Below are 25,925 nucleotides of genomic sequence, written 5' to 3' on the forward strand. Positions count from 1 at the left end.
GATACGTTGACATCATATCTTTATTTTCTCTCACACTATTTTCGAGAAAATACGGCGATGTTGTCTTCGTCACTGGAGTGTCTGGAAGATGGTGATCATTCTAAAACCCTCCACCGGTTTTCGTATTGGGAGCACGCCGCTGCATGCTTCTCAACTGCAGTTCCTTGCTGTGTTGGTTGGGGTGAAACCTTTCAGGCCACAGCTGAACTGTAGGACGCGCCGCTGTTGTGAGGAGCGGTGGGTTTCAGGTTGGGTGAGTACTGTTGCTGGCAGGCTTCACTTGTCTGTTAGTGCTATGGGGGCTAATTGACAATGTTTATGAAAACCGGCCCCAGGCTAGGGTCCTTTGTTCAGCCTCCTAGGCGACAGAAGACCTTGGTCTGAAGACCATTGTAGTTTTAACCATTAACACTGGTGATCCCTGTGTTTTCTGGACGAGTGGGTATCTCTCTGTCACTGTGTAGCCCCTTCTTTCATATCCAAATGAGAGTATTCCTTCACGAGGAGATATGTGCATAGATGTTCGATAGCGGAAGATCTATGTTCAAGTCAGCTACACAGGCCAGTTTGGTATTGTGCTGGCTCCGTCGGGTGTTGGTAAAATCACCATTGTAAAGCTGTGTTGACATCTTGTTTCTCTTTTCTCTTAAAAAGTGAGGAGGGTTTCAGAACGGCGGCCTGTCTGGGTGAGTGTTATATCATTGTGTACAAGTTCAGGTGATAGCTGCTTAGCTTACGGTTAGCCAGTCAGCTGTTAGCTGCAGCGTTAGCCTGCTGGGATCACTGCGTGGCCCTCCAGAGGTTGGGCCTACTGTTAGCCAGTCAGCTGTTAGCTGCGGCGCTAGCCTGTTGTGATCACTAGGAAACGTTAGCTTGCTGCTATCGGATAAGGCCAGCGCGGGGTAGCTCCGGCTACTCGCGCGCCGCCGCGAGCTCCCCTCTGGTCGCGTGCGCCGTTCGCTCGGCGTCTCGCGAGCAGGGGCAGTAGCGACCGACGGTTGGAGCGGCCGTTAGCTTAATGCTACTCTGTTGAACGTGCTTTGATTATAACATGTTTTACACTCTTGACTACGACGTCATCTTTGACAGGGGATGTTCGTCGACCCTGCCCTGAGCCAGGACGGCAAGGATTGCGTCAACAAAGGGGACCGTAGCGACGGGTGGAGCGGCGACGCTGCCCAGATCGAACAACACAGGATGGCTGTGTTTCTATGGTGTCTTGAGACTGCACTTCGCTGATCTACGCTCCGGGTAGGACAAAGGTTTGGCCAGACCTTATACGCGTCTTCCGGCTTTACCTTCTACATGTTTTGTAAATAACGCTGTTTTCCAAAAACGTGTGTTGCTGCAATACATTTGGGATACGACGTGAGTTTTGTGTGAACTGTCTTGTCACTGGTAATTAGCTTCTCCGGGCAAATCGGGTTGTTGTTACAGATGTGAAAATGATCTGGTTGTTGTGTGAGAAACATCATGTGTGTTGTTATGTACCGTGTACTCACAACTAAGGTAACTAACCTATGAAGCTATGCTTAGTGACAAATGAGTGAAAGAATATTCTTTTCTCAGCCTGTGATGACAATGAACAGTGTGTTCACATATTAACAGGTTCCTGTTTTAACTGGCCGTATTACGGGTAAAGTAGGAGGATTGTGTTTTTCCCCACGGTTCCCTGGGGACTTCTTCATCCTCCTATCAGACATGTTGTTGCACTACATTGTGTCTTTGTGTGGTAGGGATGCGATGTAACCCTTAGCTTGATTGCTGAGGTTGTGCTATGACTGCTGGAGAAACTTTATTTTCCTAAAAGAAAAGATTGTTTGGTTGCTGTCGTGTGTGCTTAGCAAGGCCTGTGGCCGATACTAATCGAGAATTATGTATTCTCTCATTATGAAAAACGGCGTTCCTCTGTAGAGTGTTTTTGCCATTTTTTGTAGGTGATGATGGGTTGTGTGTGTCATGTGACCTACAACTGGGTTGGACTGGCCACAGAAGCACATGTGTATGTTGGACCGGGGCTCTTAGAGAGCCCTCTCTATTCTGTGTTTTTTCCTTAGTAAAAATCAGATAGCAGGTTAGCTCATGCGCTGTGTGAAGCTGTCAAACGCTTCATAGAGCTCTTTTTGTCATTACATCGTATCATGGGTGTGGGGTCGTAAAGGGGTGAACTGGTAACCTTTCCTCTCCCCCTTGTTTCTGTTGGTCAGGGGTACACCCCCTGTCCTTCAAGGTTCCTGTCACGTTGCGGTTCGGCACGTTACGGGGTGAGGGGGAGTTTCCTGGTCCCACGGCCTGGAATATTGGGCGTGTGCACCGCAGAAATTCCCCCGCCATAGAGTACGTCACCGTGCGCGTCTCTGTTGGTAGGACTTCCGTGTGCTGTTCAGGTCCATGTGATGGATCTGTTTCGGGGGGGTGGTCAGGGCTCCTCCTCACCAAGCGCCTATTCGGGCCTTCTGTGAGTTCGGACTCCTCCTTCCATGTGAGGGAGCCTCCATCAGAGTACAGAGCCTTCCTCCTCAGATTGTCAAAGTGAGTGGACCCTCTAGAAGGTGTCCTATTCTATTGTGTATGTATTCGATTCAATTCGATTATTGAGTGTGTATGGGTTCAGTGCCTCTTCCCCGGAGAGCCCTAAAAAACTATTTTTTACATGGCTCAAGGTGCAATATATTCTTTTCAATCTGTACAGCTCGCATGGGAAGTCTCTCTGGGGATTCCCGTCTCCTTCCTATGGGAGGGTGGTGGGATGTAAAAATGTGAATTTTTTTTACCCCCGGCTGTGTAGACTGGGATACATACTGTTGGTGCTTCCTTCTTTTCTATTAAAAAAAGAGTTGGAGTTAGGAAGTGTCACACCCCTCTTGTCGTTCCCCTGGGCGCCTTGGGGATTCAATGACAGGTCTAAATAGCCTGTTCATTGATGTGGGTGTGTCCCGACGCACATATAGTGCTAGCTCGCTATAAACAGGCGACTGACTGGCACGCCTTGGTTGCTTGAGGTTAAAACGGCGTTTTATAGAGCAACTGAGATGGAGGTTTTTCCTCTTCCGACGACCACATCCCACGACCTGGGTTGGTTATCGACGGATTCTCGTTCATGTCTGGGGGATGATGACGGAATGGATCTGAACATATGTAGAGGGGTCTCACGCCCTGGGGGTGGGCCACCGGGCGCGGTTCGCCCGAACGTCTGGGTGGCGCCTTCTTTTCATGTTAAGATCAACACGCATATCTGTAGGCATGTCGGTGTGGTTAGGGCACAGGACTGGTTCTGGTCACGCTGGTCCGGATCAGTTGAACCCGTTGTCCGCCGGGGATGCAGATCTGCTGTTCTGGTACCCTAAGGGACTTGGGCTTTTTTCAGGGGGAAAAATGCCAGGTCGGTCCGGGTGTCACAGGGTTAAGCGCTATGGAGACCCTGGTTGGGTACGTTTTTACTCAGCACTGTCGTAATGGCTTACGGCCATGCCAACCTGTACACGCTCGATCTCGTCGGATCTCGGCCGCTACACAGGTTGGTCCTGGTTAGTACTTGGTTGGGAGACCGCCTGGGAATACCAAGTACGGTGTGCTTAGGGGCTGGTTCTCCATTCTTTTTCGCTCCTCTCTCACGCATGGCGAAGAGGGGCCTGTTGGGGTGGTCTTTGACCTCCTCTGGTGACCCTGTGCTTCCCGTATCGCCAGGCCCGGTCCGAAGTAATGTTTCGTCGACCCGTAGGCCTGGGTTAACCCTTTTTTGAAAACTGAAACACTTGTACTGCGGTATAGCCGGTGTGTTTTGGAGTTTTTTCTTGAGGGGTTATAGGAACAACCACCGCATTGGGTAACACCAAGGTGGTTGATTCCCTGGTGTGTTGGAGCAGTGTCAACTCCCGGGTTCACCGTTTGAGGGTGCCCCTGCACGTTCATGACGTCTGCCAATCGTGTCAGCCTTCTCTGCCTCAACCCCTCTGGGTGGGTTTTTTTAAATGGAGGCTTGGTCATGCAACACCGCCAGCTTACGCTCCTTCCGCCGGGGCGGCTGTGTTCAGCTGTCCCCTCTGGCGCCTGTCTCGTCCGCAGTCTCCAGGCTAGGGTTAATAGCCTGTTGCCTGGTTTTTCCCCGGTGCGCTGCCTGCTTCCGTTGGTTAACTTTTTTTGTGTGCTTACGGCCATGCTGACTGCCTGTTCTGCAGGGTCAGTGTGCCAGGCGGTGTACTATTGGGGGGACAGGGCCCGCTCGGCTGAGGGGCCTTTGTCCGAATACGCTGGCGATGTGGGGGGCGGGGTCACTAAGTGCCCACCTGGTGGGGTCTTGATGCTGGCATCATGGACTTCTCCGGGCCCCCGTTCCAGGGGGTCCAGTCCCTTTGGTGGGTCTGGGTCTTCCTTCGCGCTCCGCTGCTACGGCCTTGCCACAGGGTTGGGTTTACCCTTGACCCCGTGATTCTGGGGGCAGTAACGAGGTTTATCCCTCCGTTCGTTCCCGGGTGGCATGCGGGTTGTGCGTGTGTGTAGTCGTGGGGTCAAGCCACGGTCTGCTCACCCTGTGCGTTGAGTTGCTTGAGTGCCTCTTCGCATGGTCGGGTCCGTCGCCCTCCCGTGAAGCCACCAATAGGGGGGGTGCCCTCCATTAGGGTGGGTCGGGGGGGGCTCGGCCCTCCCTGATCTGATGGTTGTGGGGGGCCTCAGCAGGGTACATTTGTCGAGCTTCTAGCTCCCGCTCAGCTCCTATTATGCATGAAACGCTGAGCGTGAGCTAGTGTGATACAGAACGTTAGGTTATGACTATAACCAAGTTCTGTTAACACTTAGTGAACGCTCAGCGTCTAGACGCCGCTGCGGCCCTTGATTTTTCATTGTGGTGAAATTTGTTGGGAAGGAGATGAGTGTGTGGCACCATCCCTGCTTATATAGGTAAGCGGATGGGGGTGTGGCCAGATGATTGCTGGCATTTAAAGGTACATTTGTGAAATTATTCAGTGTATATATGCTGAAGCGAGATATATGCATGAAACGCTGAGCGTTAACAGAACTTGGTTATAGTCATAACCTAACGTTGTGTGTGGGCGAACAGTGCAACTGCGCACATACAATCACGGTTACATTAAACCCAGCGTTCGTGTAGACAGCCCCTCACTCTACTAGTAGGTAGAGTAGATAGCAGCTGTGAGCAGGACGACAATGGCGATCGCCTACGCCCTAGAGCGAACTATTGGATATTATGAAAAAGACTAAATGGATTATATAGATGATGATTATGGACGATACGGTGCTTTTCCTAACGTTATATGTATTGATCCTGTTCTGATTCAAGATACTTGGACTCGAAGTGAGAAATGGAGTAACTCCATCATAAAACATGCGTTTGTATGATCGCAGCGTCGGAACCCCCCCATCATCCCTATTGTACTATAAATAGTGCCTGTCAAATGAGCCATACTATTGTCTCCATAGCTATAATATAGAATATTCGATGGGTCCGCAAACATTGTGAAAATGGTCAATAACGCTGGCGCCAGGGAGTAAAGATGGGAAAACAGCATGGCAGTCAATGAGTTAAGGACCTCGCATCATCCTGGCCGGGGCGCGTGAACACTTTCGGCAACCAACATGCGCTTCCGCGTTTCTCTGATTGGCCGAGCGCCTTCCGCGTTTCTCTGATTGGCCGAGCGCGACTAATAAAAAATCGCGATTTACCCGGTGGCTACAACAACACACAGTGACTACATGCGTGTTGTTGTAGCCACCGGGTAAATCGCGATTTTTTATTAGTTTGTCATGACAAACCAATTACATAATCCAACATATGTGTAAAGGCACAACATATTCCAGTTAACGGTATATTTTTTTAATGATTCGTTACGGCGCAATCAATACTTCCATGCGTTCGGGACCTCCATGTTTTGGGGGTATTCATCAGAAAAATCGAATCCGGCTCCCATCAGTCGGGCAAGAACTGCGGGTTTTCAGCCTCTCTCCTCTCTCCTGGAGCTTAAGGGGGAGCTTAGTATTCTTGCCTCTGAGGAGCTTGTCGCGGCTCATGCGCGCGCTCGGCCAATCAGAGCAATTCAGAGCAACGCGGAAGGGCATGTTGGTTGCCTAAAGTGTTCACGTGGCCGGGGCCTATAAAAATAGGATTGGGGAGCATGTAAATGAATTTTAGGACATCTTGGGAAGAGAGTCTTCAAAATTGATATTAATTAATTAATATATTCAGGTGCCTTGCTCCCTGTGAGCCCTCGCTGCATGTCTGTTTGGGATCATCCCTATGTTCCCCGGGTCCTATGTTCCCCGGGTTCTATGTTCCCCGCTTTGATTGATTAATAGATTGAAAATTTTATAAATGTTTATTATTTTATTAATGTCCGCCTTGTTTCTAACGGTTAAGCTTAGGCCCTCTTTCGAACTGGTTAAGGTTAGAGTTTGGAATCAGGGCTGGTGGTCTAAAATTTTCAATCAATGAATCAATCAAAGCGGGGAACATAGAACCCGGGGAACATAGGACCCGGGGAACATAGACATGCTCCCGTCTGTTTCTCTGTCTCTCTTCTGTCTCGCCGCAGAGGGGGGAACTGCAGACTGGGGCTTATCAAATCATATGGGGACAAAACTCATACAGGAGCTATATCCACCATTATTAATACAAAGATGTCTGTCATCGTGACGTGCACTCACCAGAGTGTGTTCCATAGACTGTAAAAAACAAGTGCGTTTGTAATTGTACCAGTAGTGATCTCTCTCTCTCTCTCTCTCTCTCTCTCTCTCTCTCTCTCTCTCTCTCTCTCTCTCTCTCTCTCTCTCTCTCTCTCTCTCTCACACATACACACACACACACACACACACACACACACACACACAGCTAGCCTACCTTAGCACAAATTAATTGAAGTGGATACGGACCACTAGTCTAGCTAAAACTCTGGGAGAGGTGTTCTTGGCCAACAGCTAGGCTAGAAGACTGTAAGCGCATTTCCCATAATGTTGCCGTTAAATGTAATATTAAAAAAATATGTTTGATACTTTTATGTTAATGCCTTCAGATATTTTTGTGACATGAAAAAAAAGGAAAATGCCCCTTGAAACTGACCCGCCCCTCTTTTCTTGATCTTCCAATGACAACTGTTGGTTTCCTCGGACAAACAGGGGAGGGATTCAAGAAAGGAGGGCGGGGCTAGAGATTGGTCACTCCTACCAAACTCTTCCTGTGTTTCTTCTTAGGTGGATAAGAAGATCGTCAGGACAGAGATCGGCGTTCTGCTGCGACTTTCACATCCAAACATAGTAAGAAATCCAAGAGATACACTCTCAAATCAGTCATGTCACAAGGTTTTCTACAAATTGTTGAAATATTGAAAACCTTTTGGCCTGAGAAGGTTGTCATATAAAAAAAAACATACAGGGAATAATTAGGAATGAATTGACTCTATGATTAGTAAATTATGTTCAATCAATCAATCAATCAATCAATCAATCAATCAGATTTATTTATATAGCACATTTAACATGACACGTGTCAACCAAAGTGCTGTACAGAGGGTAGATACACATAGATACATATTGACAACAATCACACTCCGTTTTATGGGAGGGCACACAGGCAAACACATAGGAAAACAGGGCATGAGTCAGTGAACGGGAAAGGCTAGTAGGTAGAAGTGGGTTTTGAGCCTCGATTTGAAGGCATCTATCGAGGGGGCAAGCCTAATGGAGGTGGGGATGCTGTTCCACAGTTCAGGGGCTGCAATAGCAAAGGCACGGCCCCCCCTGAGTTTGAGGTTAGACCTCCGGACTGTCAGGAGCCTCTGATCGGCTGACCTGAGGGACCTGGTGTTGGAATAGGGGGATAGGAGGTCTGAGATGTAGGAGGGGGGGTGACCATTAAGGAGAACCTTAAAATCTATCCTGTAGCGTACTGGAAGCCAATGAAGGGAGGCAAGGACAGGGGTGATGTGGTCTCTCTTGCGGGTTCCGGTCAACAGTCTGGCAGCAGCGTTTTGTACCAGTTGTAAGCGGGACAGGGAAGACTGGTTAATGCCTATATAGAGGGAGTTGCAGTAGTCTAATCTAGATGAAATGAAGGCGTGGATGACTCTCTGAAGGTCTGCAGGGGAGTCCAGGGCTGTACAGTGCGACGAGATGGTCGCGAATTGCCCCTTTAATTGGCCATTGCGATTGGTAAATATTATCTGGGGGCGGGCTTGCGAGCAGTGCTTTCAAGCCTTGCATTCGCATTTCACTCCTAAATTATCCAAGGCGTGTGATGACGCCACTCACGCGAGCTGAGCAGTGAGCACTCAGCAGGTATGATCAGCGGGAACAATCGACTGAGCACTCACTCTGATAGACTGGCTGACTGTCTGATTTAGCTATGAAGAAAAGTAAAGTTAGTATTGCTTCATATTTTCGACGCGTTCGACCTCCTATAGTGAGCCGAACTGAACTGAACTCAGACACACGGAGAGAGCTGCGGCGTCTGCTCCTCCTCCCTCCCGCACCCGTGGCTGTTGTAAACACTAGTCTCTAGTGGGACACTGGGACCTCGGTGAGCCTACCAGCTGGCTAGCTACTGATATCAACAAATCCTCCAGCAAGTCTAGTAGTGCATGATAGCTCGCGTTAGCTTACGAAACGTCCCATTAAACTAAATAGTTCAGATAGCTCCTGATATCAATGTCTTATAAGTTATAACACTGAGTCGATGCGTATTCGAGCTGAGGGCACGCTGAATATAGTCAATAGGGTCCAGCTGCAGCGCCGGAGAATCCTGGCCGTAGCTGGAGGCTACAGTATAGGGTCCAGCTGCAGCTCCGGAGAATCCTGGCCGTAGCTGGAGGCTACCGAGTACACACAGACAGTGGAGCTGGTTGCATATAGCGAGCATTTTGACTTGTTGCGTGGTGGCGATGTCTCGCAGATAATACAACTACAAGTATGATTATATAATATATATATTTTATTAAAAAAAAATATTAAATATTTTTTTTTCTTTTTTTTTAAATAAAAAACAACCGATATAAATAATGGTAAAATTGTTATTTAAAAATGTGCCCCTAAAAAATATTTAGTGCCCCTAGTGAAAAAGCTTAGCGTACAGCCCTGGGCTTTGAGTTTGGCAATGGTGCGTAGTTGGAAAAAACATGCCTTTACCACTGAGTTCACTTGTCTGTCGAATTTAAATTGTGGATAAAAAATTACACCTAGGTTCTTGACATAAGGCTTGACCAGGGAGGACAGGTTGCCAAGGCTGTTAGTAAGGGTGGTGACAGCGTCTGGGGGACCGAAGAGGATTATTTCGCATTTGTTTTGATTTAGTTGTAGAATGTTTTGTGCCATCCAACATTTAACGTCATCCAGGCAGGACATGAGACTGTTAAGTAGAGACTGGTTGTTAGGTTTCAGGGAAACGTAAAGCTGTGTGTCGTCAGCATAACAGTGAAAAGAGATGTTGTGCTTCTGAATGATTGGACCAAGGGGTAGCATGTAAAGAGAGAACAGGATCGGGCCAAGGATGGACCCTTGCGGGACCCCACAGGAGAGGGAGGTTGAGGGGGAGGAGCAGTTGGCGATGTTGACAGCAAAGCTTCTATTTGTGAGATAGGAGGAGAACCATGCTAGTGCAGTGTCACTGACACCAACCCCATGTTGGAGACGATCTAATAGAATGGTGTGATCAACAGTGTCGAAAGCTGTGCTGAGGTCAAGCAGCATTAAAACAGAGCAGTCACGGTTGTCAGCGGCGAGGAGTAGGTCATTTGATACTTTAAGGAGGGCTGATTCTGTGCTATGGCCAGTCCTGAACCTTGACTGAAATGTCTCCAGGATGCTGTTCTGGTGCAGGTAGCATTCAGTAGCATTCAGTCCTCAGTTTTCAGGTCATCAACACTGTTTACAAGTAGTTCCATTTATTAATTGAGTCCAGAAGTCTACCAATGGACCCAGTCTGTAACTGTTCTACAAAATATGAAAATAAATAGATAAATAAATAAATACAAATCCTAAAATGTAGACTACAAGTCTAAAAATGAATAAAAATCTGCACATAATGTTTTTAAATCTGATAAAACATGTGAGCCAGCAATCTCTGTTTTGAAAATTAATGGTAAAAACTAGGGATGTTCGATATTGGCTTTTTTACCGATACCGATATACCGATATTGTCCAACTCTTAATTTCCGATACCGATATCAACCGATACCCATATATGCAGGAATCATTTCAGGTAATTAACATTACATATCTCTTGTCGTGGAATTAACACAACATTATGTATACTTTTGACAATAAAAAAAATCTGAATGTGTTCTTACTTGCATGCCTGGGTAAATAAAGGTTAAATAAATGAAAAAAAATAAAGATATATATATATATTTTTTTAAACCGATACCGATAATTTCCGATATCACATTTTAATGCCAATATCGGCCGATAATATCGGTAGGCCGATAATATCGGACATCCCTAAAACACTTCCTGAAACTTGGTTGGTCGGTTGGATTGATTGAATACATTATTGAATGATACAATTATGTGCAATAAAAATACAATACTATTCCATCATCAATTTGATTTTTGAAATTATACCTGGTGGTAACCCACCAAAGTGGCTGGTGGCAGAGTTTACCATGTACCAGGCACCGACAACATTTAAGATAAAATAAGATATTCCTTTATTGATCCCTTTGGGGAAAATCAGGCATCATACAGTAGCAGCACAGGTGAGGGCAGGTACAGGTATGGGCAGGGTAATAGAAGAAAGACTTAACCTGTTAAGCTGCTGCTGTCCTCGTCATAAATCGATCAATACAGACCGTATTAATTAATGTTGTGCTTCTTTTTCAAATGTAGCCAAAACAGCAGTCAACGTGTATATTTTTTAAGCACTACGTTTGTTTAGTGATTTGAAGTGTTATTAGCGAAATATGAGTTTCTCTGAATAATGTGAATTCTCTGTGCATTGCATCGGAAAAAGGCGAGTAGTCACGCGAGGAAATGACTAAATCCAGATTTAACACTGGAAAGAGGATATTAGGCCCTATCCATAGATGTATGACTTGGCCATAATAAGGTCATTTATAGGCCTGATATTCTATAGTATATATTCAAATTGCATTATATTTCAAATTGCATGTGTCCGGATGGCAAAATTCAGTACTGTATCTACAAAATCTACAAAAAAGCATCTCCCCTTGCTTAGATTTCTTTGTACACTTGATCTCAAGAAGGTGCTGAATGAGTCAGTGAACGAAATTCCTCCAAGCTCAATGTTAGCATGGTTATTCACCTTCAAAGATGAAAAGACAAATTATAATTTATATTCTCCTTTGTTTCATTACAATTTACTCAAGCATAGTAACAGACACAATATTTCTGACACTGGGAATACATTCCCTGAGGTCCATAAATGTTCCTAGATACCAAGAACATGCTAATTGACCTTGTAGAAGTGGAGCAATCTTCCATTTACTTGGGCATGTACTTTTAGGCAGAGTTTCTGAAAATATGGCTGCAGTTTAAGAGGTTAAATATAGGCAATAAAATTGTATCTGAATATCCTACCGGTCATAATATACGTTATAGTCTGTGCAGAGTTTAGTGGTTAAGAGTCAGACACACTTAGGGGGCTTTCTCACTCACCCATTCGGGTCCGTTCTGGTCCGTTCCGTCTCTGAGTGCAAACTCCCCCCCCCCCCTCTCCCCCCTCTAGTCTGTGTACACACTTCAGTCTTGGTGCGCTCCGGGTTCTGTTTACGGTTTGCGTTTTGAGCGTGTACGCTTGCCGTAGGCGATGATGTCACGCTCGAAAATGTAAACACAGGAAGTGTTAACATGGCGCTGGAGACTGGATGCTGATATAAAATAAACAAATAACCAATAAATATGAAGTTATATTTGAACCTCTGTTGTCAAGCCTTGTCAATATAACCCACCCCCTTTTCTCACGAATGGATGGTGTTGGAGAGTCCGCTTTTGAGCATTTCCCAGGGCTAATGCTAAGCTAACGGCTAACGCTAGTTAGCTTAGCCTATTACTAGTCTAGTATACATTTACATTTACATTTAGTCATTTAGCTGACGCTTTTATCCAAAGTATAGCCACTGTAGCACTTATTTTTCAGCAAAGAACGTGCAATAAACAAAACGGATACATTCACTGTGTGTTCTGCCTCTCATTTGTTGATGAAACAAAACTAACATCAACACAATTGAACACCAAAAGCGGAGTTTAGTCTCATCGGCGCCGATTGTTAGCTTACATGCTAACGTGAATGGAATATCCCAGTATAACAGTATAGCATTGTGGCTAGCAGCTAACGTTAGCTCACGTTAGCCAGCCAGCACCAAACTGATGATATCGGGAGCTATCAGTAGCTAGATAACATTAAGAGACACCGCTGGTCTAATAGAAATAAATGCATTCGAACAAGAAACCAATGTATAGACATAGCAATGGCAAACCAAATAGCCAGGCCTAATGCGAGCCAGGGAAGTGCTGTGCTTTGTAACGTGGCTTCATGTTTTCATCCACTAAGCTGTGAGGCTAAACATGCTTGTTGTTGAGGTCTGAACTCGCAAATTGCCCATAAATATCGTTTTTGTGGGTATTGTCCAGTTGTTGCTGTGTGGTTTTATCTGCCCAAAATTCAAGCAAGCATAAAAGCATTACAGTAACGACGTTGTGTGTGTCACGCCCCCCGCTCCCACTGGCCCGCACCCGAGACCACCTATTTCATCGGTCCAGGTTCAGCGCCCCCGGGGACGAATCAGCGGGGGACGGGGGCGGGGGAGAGCGTTCTCACTCAGACAGACACACCCCTTTCTGGTTCGACCCGCCGCTGATTCGACTCCGAATGGTGAGTGAGAAAGCACCCTTAGTGGTTAACCCCTTAAGTCTGACTGGCCCGGTACCGGGCCGATATTTATTTCACGTCATAAATAGATCTGGCAATACCTGGCCAGGGTACTCCTGGGTCCTAGTGCCCCCCAAGTTACACTATATGTTATGTGTGCAGTGCACATGTATTTTATATGTTAATAAAATTACATTTATCTATAGTCCTAATTCTGTCACTGTTTGATGTCACAAACAAGGGTGTATCCGAAAGCTGTCTACAACATTTGTAACAGGTGATGAAAAAGTCAACAAATAATGAACTGTATTAGACATGTGTTAATGATGAATAGGCTTCACTTTTGATTAGGGCACACAATAGCATCTGCAAATGATTTATAGATGTTTTATGAATGTTTTAACAAATAATTTGTTAAACATGAAAAGACAAGTCTGGTAATTGCTTCGTGTGTATTCATAAAAGTCCACAAATAAACAAACTATTAGACATTTGTTAATGATGAATAGGCTTCACTTTAGATTAGGGCACACAATAGCATCTGTAAATGATTTGTAGATGTTTTATGAATGTCTTAACAAATCATTTGTTGAACATGAACAAATAAATGGAGGTACAGTACAGTTGTTTTTTCATATCCATTTTTCAAAGCATCTACAAATGTGTTACTACACATTAAACAACATAATTTAATGATGAACAAATCAAGTACAAACAATGTTGATAATGAGTTATAAATAATGTAGAACTAATTTGTAAATAGTTATAAATGATTTAATAATAATTTACGAATGTATATAAATATTTGCCTTCCCAATTGGTACCAAAAGAGTATTTGGCCCAAGTACTAGAAGAGCTACAGTATTGATTTGTCAGGACTTTTAATTCGCGATCAGAGATTTGTTTTCAGAGTTTTCTGTCTGCCATTGTCCTAGGACATGCATACTGTTGCATGGGCAGTATTTATACTATTTTACCATATCAGGAGAAAATTGCACTCAGATGCTCCACGAGCCAACTGCGCTGACAGATATCCGGAACAAATTTCACACCGTATGGGCTAGTTATTATATCATTTGTGCAATATCTTTAGTGAATAGGTCCTTAAGACGGAGAAAATAACGGGCGCAAATCACACACAGTTAGGGGTGCTATTAGCAGGCAGGGGTGGACGGTATGGTCTAAAATGTATATCACGGTATAATTTGAAGCATAGACGGTAACGGTATATATCACGGTATCAGTGTTTCCGTTAGAATAATTTTTTTTGCCTGATAGGCAGGCTATATAAAGAATGACATCCTCAAGGCAGGTAGATTTATAATATTTTAACTTAAAACTAGGCTACTTTTGCGTATAAAGTCATTATATTCCAAATAAAATAAGTCCCGAGTCGAGACTCCGTGCTGCTCCCATTGCAAACAGCGGGGCTGGATGCTGGATTTTGCTAGAAGCATATGTAGCTGCAGAGCCGCAGAGCCAGGGGCGCTTTCAGGTCTGGTCACAGGCCCGCTCAACAGCGCCCCCCCACCCAATGGCTGAATTGCCAATGGCTGAATTGGAGTATTGCACAGTGCAATACTCCAATTCAGCCATTGGCAATTCAGCCGTTGGGTGGGGGGGGGCGCTGTTGAGCGGGCCTGTGACCAGACCTGAAAGCGCCCCTGGCTCTGCGGCTCTGCAGCTGCATGCTATTCGCAAATCCACTGCTGCAGCCGTCCTCCCGCTGCAGCCTTCGTTATCATAACACTACACACATTTCATAATGTTTACAGCAAACTGTAGTTGATCACCAGGTATGTTTTATTAACGTAGAATAATTCATATAAGAAAAACGATAGGGAAAATCTCTTGCCTTTCTCCACTGGTTAAAAATGCCAGGAACTGAAATTGAAACTTGCTGTGCGCCGCGGTGATATAATAATAATAATAATAATAATAAATCAAATTTATATAGCGCCTTTCATAGAACCCAAGGTCGCTTTACAATCAGGACAAAAAATAGGGCAAGGAAAGTAGGGGGGGAGGGGGAAGAGGGGATGAGGGAAAGTAGGGGATAATGGACCTAATTTAATCTAAAACTAACTGATGGGGAAAGCCTTGGTGAAGAGGTGTGTTTTTAGAGCGGATTTGAAGGTGTCCAGGGTTGGGGCGTTGCGGATTTCGGGGGGGAGAGAGTTCCAGAGGGTAGGGGACGCCACGCTGAAGGCTCTGTCCCCAAAAGTCCGTAACCTGGTGCGAGGGATGGAGAGGAGACCTAGATCAGAGGATCGTAGGTTCCGGGATGGAGTGTACTGGTGGAGGAGATCAGACAGGTACCGGGGGGCGAGGGCATGGAGGGATTTGTAGGTGAGGAGCAGGAGTTTGAAGGTGATGCGGAACCTGACTGGAAGCCAGTGGAGATGGATGAGGGTGGGGGTGATGTGCTGCCAGGGCTTGGTGTGAGTGAGAACCCTGGCAGCTGAGTTCTGGACATACTGGAGCCTGTCCAGGGCTTTGCTGGGTACCCCGAACAGGACTCCATTACAATAGTCCAACCGGGAGGTGACAAATGAGTGGATCAGGGTCTCCGCCACAGAGTCTGAGAGTGAGGGTCGGAGACGGGAGATGTTCCTGAGGTGGTAGAAGGCAGACTTGGTGACAGATTTGATGTGGGAGTGAAATGAAAGTGTGGAGTCAAGGGTGACGCCCAGGTTACGGACTTCGAGAGACGGGGAGATGGAAGAGCCGTCAACGTGGAGGAGGAGATCTCCAACCTTCCCGAGCAGTGCCTTGGGGGCCACAACCATGAGCTCTGTCTTTTTGCTGTTGAGTTTGAGTAATTTGGTTGCCATCCAGGTTTTTATAGCGTGGAGGCAGTTGACTACAGACTGTGGGGGGAGCTGGGAGGATGGTGAGGTGCTGATGTAGAGCTGAGTATCATCAGCATAACAGTGGAAGTTGAGTCCGTGGTGACGTATAATCTGACCGAGGGGGAGCATGTAGATGGTGAATAGTAGGGGACCCAGCACAGAGCCCTGGGGGACACCGTGGTTGACTGGGGCCGGGGGGGAGGATGAGCCGCTGACGCTGACAAACTGAGATCTATTAGTGAGATATGAATGAAACCATGACAGAGCTGTACCGGTGATGCCTAGGTTGTCGGAGAGGCATTTGAGGAGGACTGAGTGGGATATTGTGTCGAACGCCGCGGAGAGGTCGAGAAGGATGAGGAGGCTGATGTGTCCGGAGTCTGCAGCAAGGAGGAGGTCATTAGTGATCTTGATGAGGGCGGTCTCTGTGCTGTGATGTGCTCGGTAGGCTGACTGAAGGGGTTCGTAGAGCTCATGGTTGGACAGATGTTGATGAAGCTGGGCGGCGACTGCCCTTTCCAAGGTTTTGCTTAGGAAAGGAAGGTTGGAGATCGGCCGGTAGTTGTCCAGCACCTCAGGGTCCAAACCAGGCTTTTTTAGGATGGGAGTGATGGAGGCGGTTTTGAAACAGGAGGGAACTATTCCAGATGACAGAGAGGAGTTGATGATGTCCGTTATGATGGGGCAGAGGGTAGGAAGGCAGGCCTTGACCAGTACCGTAGGCATGGGGTCGAGGGAGCAGGTGGAAGCTTTGGCTCTGGTAACCAGCTTCATGACCAGCGGAACATCCACTGGGGAGAAGGAGGAGAGAGAGCACTGGGGATGGAGGGATGCAGCTGGGAGCATGTAGTCCGGCGTCAGGGGTAAGTGAGGAGGGGAGGGGGCGGGCACCATGAGTTGTTGGTGGATGGAAGTCACTTTAGCCTGGAAAAAGTCCAGGAACTTAGAGCAGAGGTCAGGAGCATCAGTGTGGGAGGCAGTGAGAGGGCGGAGGAGACGATTTATGGTTGAAAAAAGCGATCTGGGGTTATTTTGCTGTGAGGTGATGAGGGTGGAGTAGTACGCGGTCCTGGTCTTGGAGAGAGCCTCTCTGTAGGACCTCACGTGGTCGACGAAGGCCAGACGGTGGACGGTGAGGCCAGATCGCCTGGAGAGTCGCTCCAGTCGTCGACCCACTCTTTTCATAGAGCGGAGGTCAGAGGTAAACCATGGGGCAGGGCGAGGAAAGGACACATTCCGGCTTCTGAGGGGCGCCAGAGAGTCCAGGCTGAGGGAGAGGGCGGCATTGTAACGGGCTGCTAAGGTGTCCGAGGAGGTATCGGAGGGAACCGGGGCCATGTGGGTAGTGATGAGGTCAGATAGGGCTGATGCACACACTGACTTGGTGTCCCTGAATGTGAGGGTGCGCGTTGGGCGCTGCCTGGGCGGGGGGATAGGAACAGTGAAAAGAATGGCATGGTGGTCAGATACCGCAAGGTCTAGACACTGCAGGTGGGAGGGGGGGTTACCGGTGGAGCAGACCAGATCCAGAGTGTGACCTTTGGAGTGGGTGGGGCCCTGGACATGCTGCGTGATGCTGAGGCAGTCCAGAAGCGACAGGAAATCAGCGGCAAAGTTGCAGTTGGTGGAGTCAACATGAATGTTGAAATCTCCGAGCAGATAGATGGTGAGGGACCTGGAGCAGAAGGAGGACAGGAGCTCGGTTAGCTCTGACAGGAAGGTGGTGGAGGCTTTGGGGGGGCGGTAAATCAGGGCGAATTGAGGTTGAGGTTCAGGAGATCCGGAGAGAGAGAATGTAATGCATTCGAATGATGTGAGATCAGGAGTGGGGATCTCCTTGACCTGGAAGTCTGTACGATGAATGACAGCCAGCCCGCCGCCACGGCCTGTGGAGCGCGGTTTCTGGAGGTAGATGTAACCAGGGGGTGTAGCTTGGTTTAGTGTGATGAAATCCTGTTTATTTTGCCATGTTTCAGTCAAACATAAAAAATCCAGTTTTCTTTCAGTGATGATATCATGGATGAGTAGTGCCTTGTTATTGAGGGAGCGAGTAATGAGCAGCATGAACGTGGCTGTGGAGGAGACAGGCAGAGTGTGTTTATTATGAAATGACAATTGCGTGTTGACACGCCCACTGCGCGAAGCCTCCTAAATAACTTTTTCCAGTTTGCACATATCTATTATCTATGACTAATTCTATCTATTTTTAGGGGCAAATGCGATTGAAATAGTCGCGCTGTGGTTACATGACGTCATTGCTATTTTAGAGCTGCTCTACCGGTTACACGGTATAGTCAAAATACATACCGTAGAGCAAATTCATACCGTTTATACCGTATACCGTTTATACCGTCCACCCCTGGCATAATCCATTCTTTGTGAATTCACCCCTTACTCGTTAAGAGTCAGACATTTCTAATAGTTCTCAAGTTCTGAGCATTTGGCTGTATAGCATATTTACCAGCATATGGCTAGTATGGCTGGTAATAATTACCACCATGGCTGTAATAATAAATATATAGATAAATAAATAAATGCTGACATTTGTCCTTTCAGATTAAACTAAAGGAGATCTTTGAGACCCCATCAGAGATCAGCCTGGTTCTGGAGCTGGTGACTGGAGGAGAACTCTTTGACAGGTTAACACACTCAAATACACACATGCACCAAAACACAAACACACCATAACACATATTATAGCAACACAGTCTCATCATATAAAACATAAATAAAGTACTAATCGACCATAGGAAAAAAGGTACATAATGTACGTTATGTTATAGCCATAAGTAATAGGTTTACATATTATATAAGTAATATATTTATATTTTGTATTGGCAAAAGTCCAAAACCAGCAGTGCGACCGGGAGTCGAACCAACAATGACTGTGGTTGCAGGCAAGTGCTCTCACCTCTAGACTAGCCATTCACCCACCCTGATACATTCACAGCAATATTATGATTATGGTTACAGTTAAGGTTAGTTTTAACATTCGCTTAACGGTTAATGGTTGAAATATGAAGTTAGGGTTAAGGTTAGGTTTAGGGTTAGGGTTCAACGGTTATGGTTAGTTTAAGGTAACAGTGTGGTTAAGGTTAGGGGTAGGATGTGTATCTGTACTCTTGACGTGAAGGCACTTGCCTCCTATGTCAGTGGGTTTTCTCCATAGCAGGGGACCTGTAAGAAATGTTTAATATGTACTTATTACACAGATAAGTACACATTGTACATTTTCGATACAATTCATATATATTACTTATTGCTATAACATAACGTATAATATGTTCCTTTTTACTGTGGTCAATTAGTACTTTATTTACATATTACATTAATTATAGACATTATATTTATAAAATGGGTAGATCCGGCTCTCTAATTGGTTAATTGCCATTGTAAATATATATATATACATATATCCCATTGTCACATACAAAGGTCTATAAATAATATAAATGTACCTGAACCGGGTTGTTTGTGAACCTCCAACTCGTTCAGTGCATTTAGCACAGGTCCCAGTAGGAGTAAATAATAAAGCTTTCTCAAAAGTAAATGATTATTAAACAAATGGGGAATGAAACCCACAAACACAAATTGACACAAGGGAAGGGAGAACAAAACAGGAATATACAATATGACGAACAACACTAGGTAAAGGGGTAAACACTAACAAACACAAGTAATCAAAGTGTCACAGGACACAAGCACAAACCACATGGCTGGCACTCTAGGAACCACCCAGCAATAACATAAGCACAATAAGGCTATTCAAAATAAGCGTGAACCTCCTGTTCACATATTCCCACACGATAGTGGACCAAAACCAACACAACACACAATCCACACAGCTTAGTGGAAATGGCAAAAAGGCCAACACAACATTCAATCCACTCAATAGTGGCAATGGCAAAAAGGGCCATGAGTGTGTGCAGCATCTCAGGTTGTATCCACCTGCCCCTTAATGAGTGATTGCCCTCAGCTGCCGTCATCATCGGGCAATCAGCACACTCTACAGGAAGGGGCGGGCGGCACCTGAGAAGGGGGAAACAAAAAGGGGGTTTATTATTAAGGTGACACTACACCATATACAAATACAAACACAATATAACTTACCTATACTAACCTGATATTTACATGGTGTTACAAATACAATAATAATGATAATGACCAACCCACCTACGTCACACCCATATACCATGGCTCACAACAAGGCAACAGGCTCTTTGCAGCTATATCATTCTGGCATTCAAGGCAATAGAAAACGACTACATTGGTATTTATAAATGTTTTTGGCATTTCCAAGGGCAACGTTAATAGAACATCCACACAGTCATCCAGTAAGACAGAAAAACAAAGAACAACAATGTAAGAGGAAGATCCACTATCCTAATGACCCAGAGAGGTCCAGAGAGGAAGAAACGTGGTTGACTGGGTCCAGAGAGGAAGAAACGTGGTTGGAGATGTGAAGTCCAGTCATGTGGACATACAGGACATCTGTCTGCATGCAGCAACAAGGAACTCGGTCAAGGAGCAAACAGTAAACCAAAAAAGGCTACATTGTAACTAGTGTTCTGAAGGTCCAGATTAACACTAAAAGTCTGCGTTTATTATTTTGTATAACTTGTATATTGTTTATATATATAAGATATATATCCAACGCCATCCGTTTGCATAATAGTATTCTTCGCTCGCCTCATTGGGTCCCGCCCTTGACATTGGAGGCGCCACCAGACGAGCCCCCCAGACATAGTTCGAGACATGTCCAGACAAGTTCAGACTTGCCTATAGCAGGCGCATTGATTCCAGACAGGTAAATTGGCTGCGCCCTAGAAATCAGTCTGAGTATATATATTGTAGATGGTGCAAGCAGCCGCAGAGCAGTAACCTAACACCAGTGGAAGTAACGAGTCGGCAGTATCAGAACAGGAGAAGCAGCAGAGCGAGAGCGTGATACGTCCGGTACAGTTGTACACAGACCTACCAGCGGTGTATCGTTACAGATAGCTAGTAGCTACTTAGATACGACTATAATATTGTAGAGCCATTATTGGCGCAGTATAGTGACTTGTGTAAGCGAAGTAACGTGGAGAAACGTATAGTTAAACCCAGAGGCGTTTGGATCTAACTACTCATTGAAGACCGTCTGCGGGCTAGCTTCCAGTACAAACGAAGCTAGCTAGCTACCATCTATGCCATCAGGCTTTTGGATTAATAGCTATTAACCCTGCCATCGGGCGCTAGGATTACAAGGACCAGTTCCGTACGAGACCCCTTTTCTTCCAGTGACGACAGGATTATCCGACCAGTCTCCAATTCCTCCGGAGCTTGGAGCTCCAGAGGAGAACCATCGTCTACAACTACCCTTGCTTTGCCCTGTATCACCTCGTCTCTTCTCACTCCCTGCAGAGCTCCGGTTGAGTATTCGTAACCTAGGAAATATTCATTACCGCTGACTTTGATACTCTGACATTCTATTATTTTTTTTTTTTAAACTTTGACCATTCCGCTGGTTCTTTTTGCGTTTATCGCTTTTTCTCTGGTCAAGTATGACCGACAGAAACAGGTTGAATGGGGGTACAGATGGGGGGAAAGACACTCTGAGAAAGTTACGGCTTGTCCGGGAGTCGAACTCGCTACCCCAGATCCGTGACGAGCACGGTTGTCCCCGACGCCGAAATAGCGTTCGAGGTACGCGGTGAGCTACTGGAGCTCCCTGACATTCTATTATTAAAGGAGAACCGTGATGACTAATCTATATGTTGCTATGACTATTAAAATACTGTAAACTTGGTATCTCTGTCCCCGCGCAGTCAATTGAGTGTCCGCCATATTATCTAACTGTACTGTCTGGCTATTAATATTCTTTAGTAGTGGTTTAATCTAAACAATCTTTAATACAGTCCGGGTTGTGTAGCCCCTTAGCTACAACTAGTGTTGTCAAAAATATCGATTTTTCGATACATATCGATTCTGAATATTTAAAACAGTTTCAATACTCATTTCCCGCAATATCGATACTTTCTGCACTATCGATACCAGCTGGTGTTCTCGCAGTATTCTCTCCTTGTTGACACATGCACACACACGCTGCTGCGGCATTGCCCCTCCCCCCTCCCCTCACAGACCTGTGTCAACAGCTCCGTTGACACAGCACAACTCCTCAGCTCTCACTCGCTCCAAGCAGTGCAGAGCCTTTTTTTTTTTACAACGCATCCGCGTTTCCGGCGCTCTGATTGGCCAGGTCATGTGACATGTGCGCCCAATAGCGTGTTTGCCCATTTCCGCGTCGAAACAGCCTGCAAACTACCTGGCGTTCTATCGCCATGCTCTAAGACAAACTCTAACCTTAACCAACTTCGAAAGAGTGCCTAGTTTAGTTTAATACATCAGGCGTTGTCTAATGTTGGCCTTTGTGGCGTTCGTTGCAGGCTTGCAGCTGTTGGTTAGCTGTTGGCTAGCTAGCTATCTTTCTCAGTTGGCTAACGTTAGCTACCTAGCTACTAGCTAGCTAATATTGGCTGGCTGCCTACCTTTTAATTCGCAATGGAATGGCTAGCTAACTAACTGTACATATCGATGTGATTGGCTGAGACCGTAATTTGTACGGTTGGCTGGATTGGGGGTGGCCAGCTGGCTAGCTGGCAGTTCATGGTGCAGTAGCTGGCTAGATAGCTGGCTAATGTTGGCCAATATACAGTAGCTGTAACTGAATGATGCTAGCCTTATGAGGTCTCATGAGTTTCAGTTCATAGGAAAATACTTTGACTATAATGGTCAGAAGTAAATTAACGGTATACTCTCTTTTAGAAACTCTGTCTCTTAAACAGTACTGTATATCTTGTATGTCATAAATGTCTGAATGTAACAGTACTGTTTATCTGTAGGCCTATGTCATATATGTTATGATGAATTGAAAATGGGGGACCCTGATGTAAACAAGACAAAAGTCTTTCTCTGGTCTGCATCCCCTTAACAATTGTGTATATTGAGCTGTACTGTATTGTACCCATTCTGCAATCTGTTAATACAATTTTCAATCAATCAATCTGTTATGCTTAACACGCAGTACTATTAACTTTACTTAATTTCTAAGATTATATCATTTAGTTATTTTTAAATGTCTGATCTAAAGATAAACAAAGGGTTTTAAAAGTGTTATATTTATCTTCTCTTATAGTACCAGAGAGAAGCTGAGGAGAATCAACCAGCAACAAAAGCAAAATGTATATAAAAAAAAAATATATATATTTATCCTTTTTTATTTTTTTTACATTTTACGATTGAACCTTTTTCCCCTGTGGTATCGAAAATGGTATCGAATATCGATACTTTTCAAGGTATCGTATCGAAGTTCGAAATTCCAGTATCGTGACAACACTAATTGTAACAAGAAAATGATGGAGTGTTTTAGTCCAATATCAACCTCTGCTGGGACTCTACTTAACCAATGACGTCGTTGATCAATAGAGTAATTTCTCAGCACAACCCATGCTGTCCTTCATACTGGATACCTGCGGATCTGGCTAGTTAGCCAGAAAACAAATGTAAAGTCAGTGGGGTCATGCTCCAGTATGTACAAGCCCTGAAATAAACGCTGACATTTATTTTGGGTGCACAGTGGAGTAGGTTTCAGAATACATTTCAGGGATTGTACAGACAGCATTGACTTTACATTAGTTTTGGGGCTAAATTGGAGCCACAATCGATAACATCATTGGTAAATCGGAATTAGGGCTAGGGGTCCAAAATTCTGAATTGAACCTTTAATGAATATTCCGTTTAACTGAAAATCCCAGAGAGAGAGACACACGCAAAATCACTTGCGTGATTTACATATATTTTTTTTAACACATTCAGCGCCGACCCCAATGATAGTCGGGTTAACTCGCCATCGCTTGAGCGCCAATCATAAGTATAGTCGGGTTTTAATCGTTATTTATTTTATTAGCGATATCCATTCATTTTCATCCATCCAACCTGATGTTATCGTTGGGAATGGGTCTGAGCTCGCAAAAGGGCAAATACTGCCGCCTATCGTCTCCCGGATGGTATTGCACATCATTGGATTGGATTGGCTGGGGATGTGCATAAAAAAAAACTCCGGTCCAGGTTTTCTTTTTCGAGCATGCAGTATCGTTATAACAGATGGACTGGGGACACTCAGAGCAGCGTGGATTATGTGTTTTGGATATATAACGTTGGATCAATAAACGCGATCAATATTTGGAATGGCGATCAGGAATTGGATTAATCTTTTTGCAGAACATCAGATGTGAGGTAAGGAATCTATGTTACCAGTCTTGGGTTAATCAGATGTTCCTTTCACCGCCATCAGAGCGTGTGTGTGTGTGCGTGCCGTTGGCGCTGAGCAAGGCACGGATAAGCGATTTTTCAGCCCGCTTCTGTATCGTGCATAAGGACACATATACTATCGATAATCTAGCGTTTATTTGAAAACGATTAATAAATCAGCCGAAAAATGACAACGTGTTTTGTGTATTCCACTAAGGGGCTATTATTGCGTCTTTCTCTGGAATGACTAGAAATCACCAAAACTATACTCGTATTCAAAACGGTATAAAACGGAAATGTACCAATGAAAAAAACCATCCGTTTTGTACATGTTGACTGCAAGCAAGTAATTGATAAGCAACGGGTGTATTAGACCCATAGCCATAATTTAAGATATATTTTAAGCACTCACAAATATCCCCGTCCTCACTAGGCCTAATTTCCCGGAAGGGGCGTGGCACTCAATGTGTTAATTTTCATCAAACAACAACACAACATCAACATCAATAATAACAACAACAATAATAATAATAATGACAATACAATAATAAATAATAAATACCTACAGATCAAAACTTAACTAAATATACAATATACAAAATACCAAGTAAAAAACTAAAACATCACAAACAACACAAAAGACATTAGACATTGGACATTTCCTCCCCCACCCCCCTCCCCCCAAGACCGCCGGATCCCCCAGGACCAACACCCCACCCCCACTCCGCCGCTACATTGTGCCCTTGACCACATTGGCCGCCGCGGTCCACAATTCAATACTTGCTTGTCCCACCCCAACCATACGAGCAGTCGAGATCTCCAAATAAATAACATCCAGCAATGTCAGGGACCAAGTGGTTCTCAAACCTTTTCTGTCAGGCCCCCCCCTTGAAATGGGCCAAGTTCAAATTTATTGAAATAACATCAATATAATCAGCTTTTAAATTGTGCAACAACTCAACAATAACATTCTACATCAGTAACAATAACCAAAAACTGAGGAAAGAAATTATGAAATTGTGCAATCCCTTTGCTAGAACAATAACATACATAACAATACAGTTCAATATACACTCAATCAGACTGTGCTTTTTCTAAATAAATATAGAGAAATCTCACCAAGAGCGAGATAAGCTTAGTCGTATTTTCTTTTTTGTATTTTCTTTTTTTATTATTTTTTTAAACAAACATATAAACAAACATGACAACACACGATAAGATATACAAGCATTATTAACAGTGCACATCCAATGAAATCACCATATAGTTACATGTCTTATACAGGATATACCCCCAATACCTGCTATCTAATACCCTACACACATATTATGCTCTAGCTTGTACCCCCCCCTCCTGGACCCCCCATTGGATAATCCATCCATTATCCCTCGCTCCTAACCAGACACTACCATTATATGCTAGCTTTTATTCTCTCCACCACTTCTAACCACATTGTCATTTTGTATTCATTGAGACCCAAAATTCTTGCTGTAGATATTTCTTGATAAATCACATCGAGATATGTAAGAATCCAGACCTTTCAGCAAATTTTTTCCGGTTGGAACCATCGTGATGCTATCAGCTTTTTAGCCACTGTGATACCCGATAAAACCAATCTCTTTAGCTGTGGATGTACTGCACACTCAAAAACATCATTCAGCAGTAATACAGAGGGGTGTACAGGTATATTCAGAGTTAAGAGATTTGATAATTGCTGGGTCACCTCTTTCCAGAATATCTTAACTGGTGGGCAGTTCCAGTACATGTGCATAAATGTCCCCTCGTCCCCATTTGTACATAAGGAGCATTTGGAGTCTTGTTTAAGACCCATTTTTTTCAGTCTTATAGGAGTCAAGTATGTCCTGTGAATATAGTTAAGATTTATTTGTTGATGGTCCGGGTTCCTTGATGTAAATCGAACATTTGCCCAGGCTTCTTGCCAATCAAAATCA

At 44.9% G+C, this 25,925-nt stretch overlaps 1 protein-coding gene across 1 annotated transcript in view; it reads left to right on the top strand.

The window, feature by feature from the left end:
• camk4 (calcium/calmodulin-dependent protein kinase IV) overlaps positions 1 to 25,925 on the top strand; it is a gene marked incomplete at both ends in the record, with an annotated part of 138,327 nt that overhangs the window by 62,772 nt on the left and 49,630 nt on the right. Inside the window, 2 exons of the mRNA XM_084324956.1 lie at positions 7,204 to 7,266; positions 18,241 to 18,323. Of these exons, the coding sequence (XP_084181082.1) occupies positions 7,204 to 7,266; positions 18,241 to 18,323 (146 nt within the window). The remainder of the gene's footprint in view (positions 1 to 7,203; positions 7,267 to 18,240; positions 18,324 to 25,925) is intronic.

This window comes from Notolepis coatsorum (assembly GCF_963971535.1).
Source record: "Notolepis coatsorum genome assembly, chromosome: 11".
NCBI classification, from domain to species: domain Eukaryota; kingdom Metazoa; phylum Chordata; class Actinopteri; order Aulopiformes; family Paralepididae; genus Notolepis; species Notolepis coatsorum.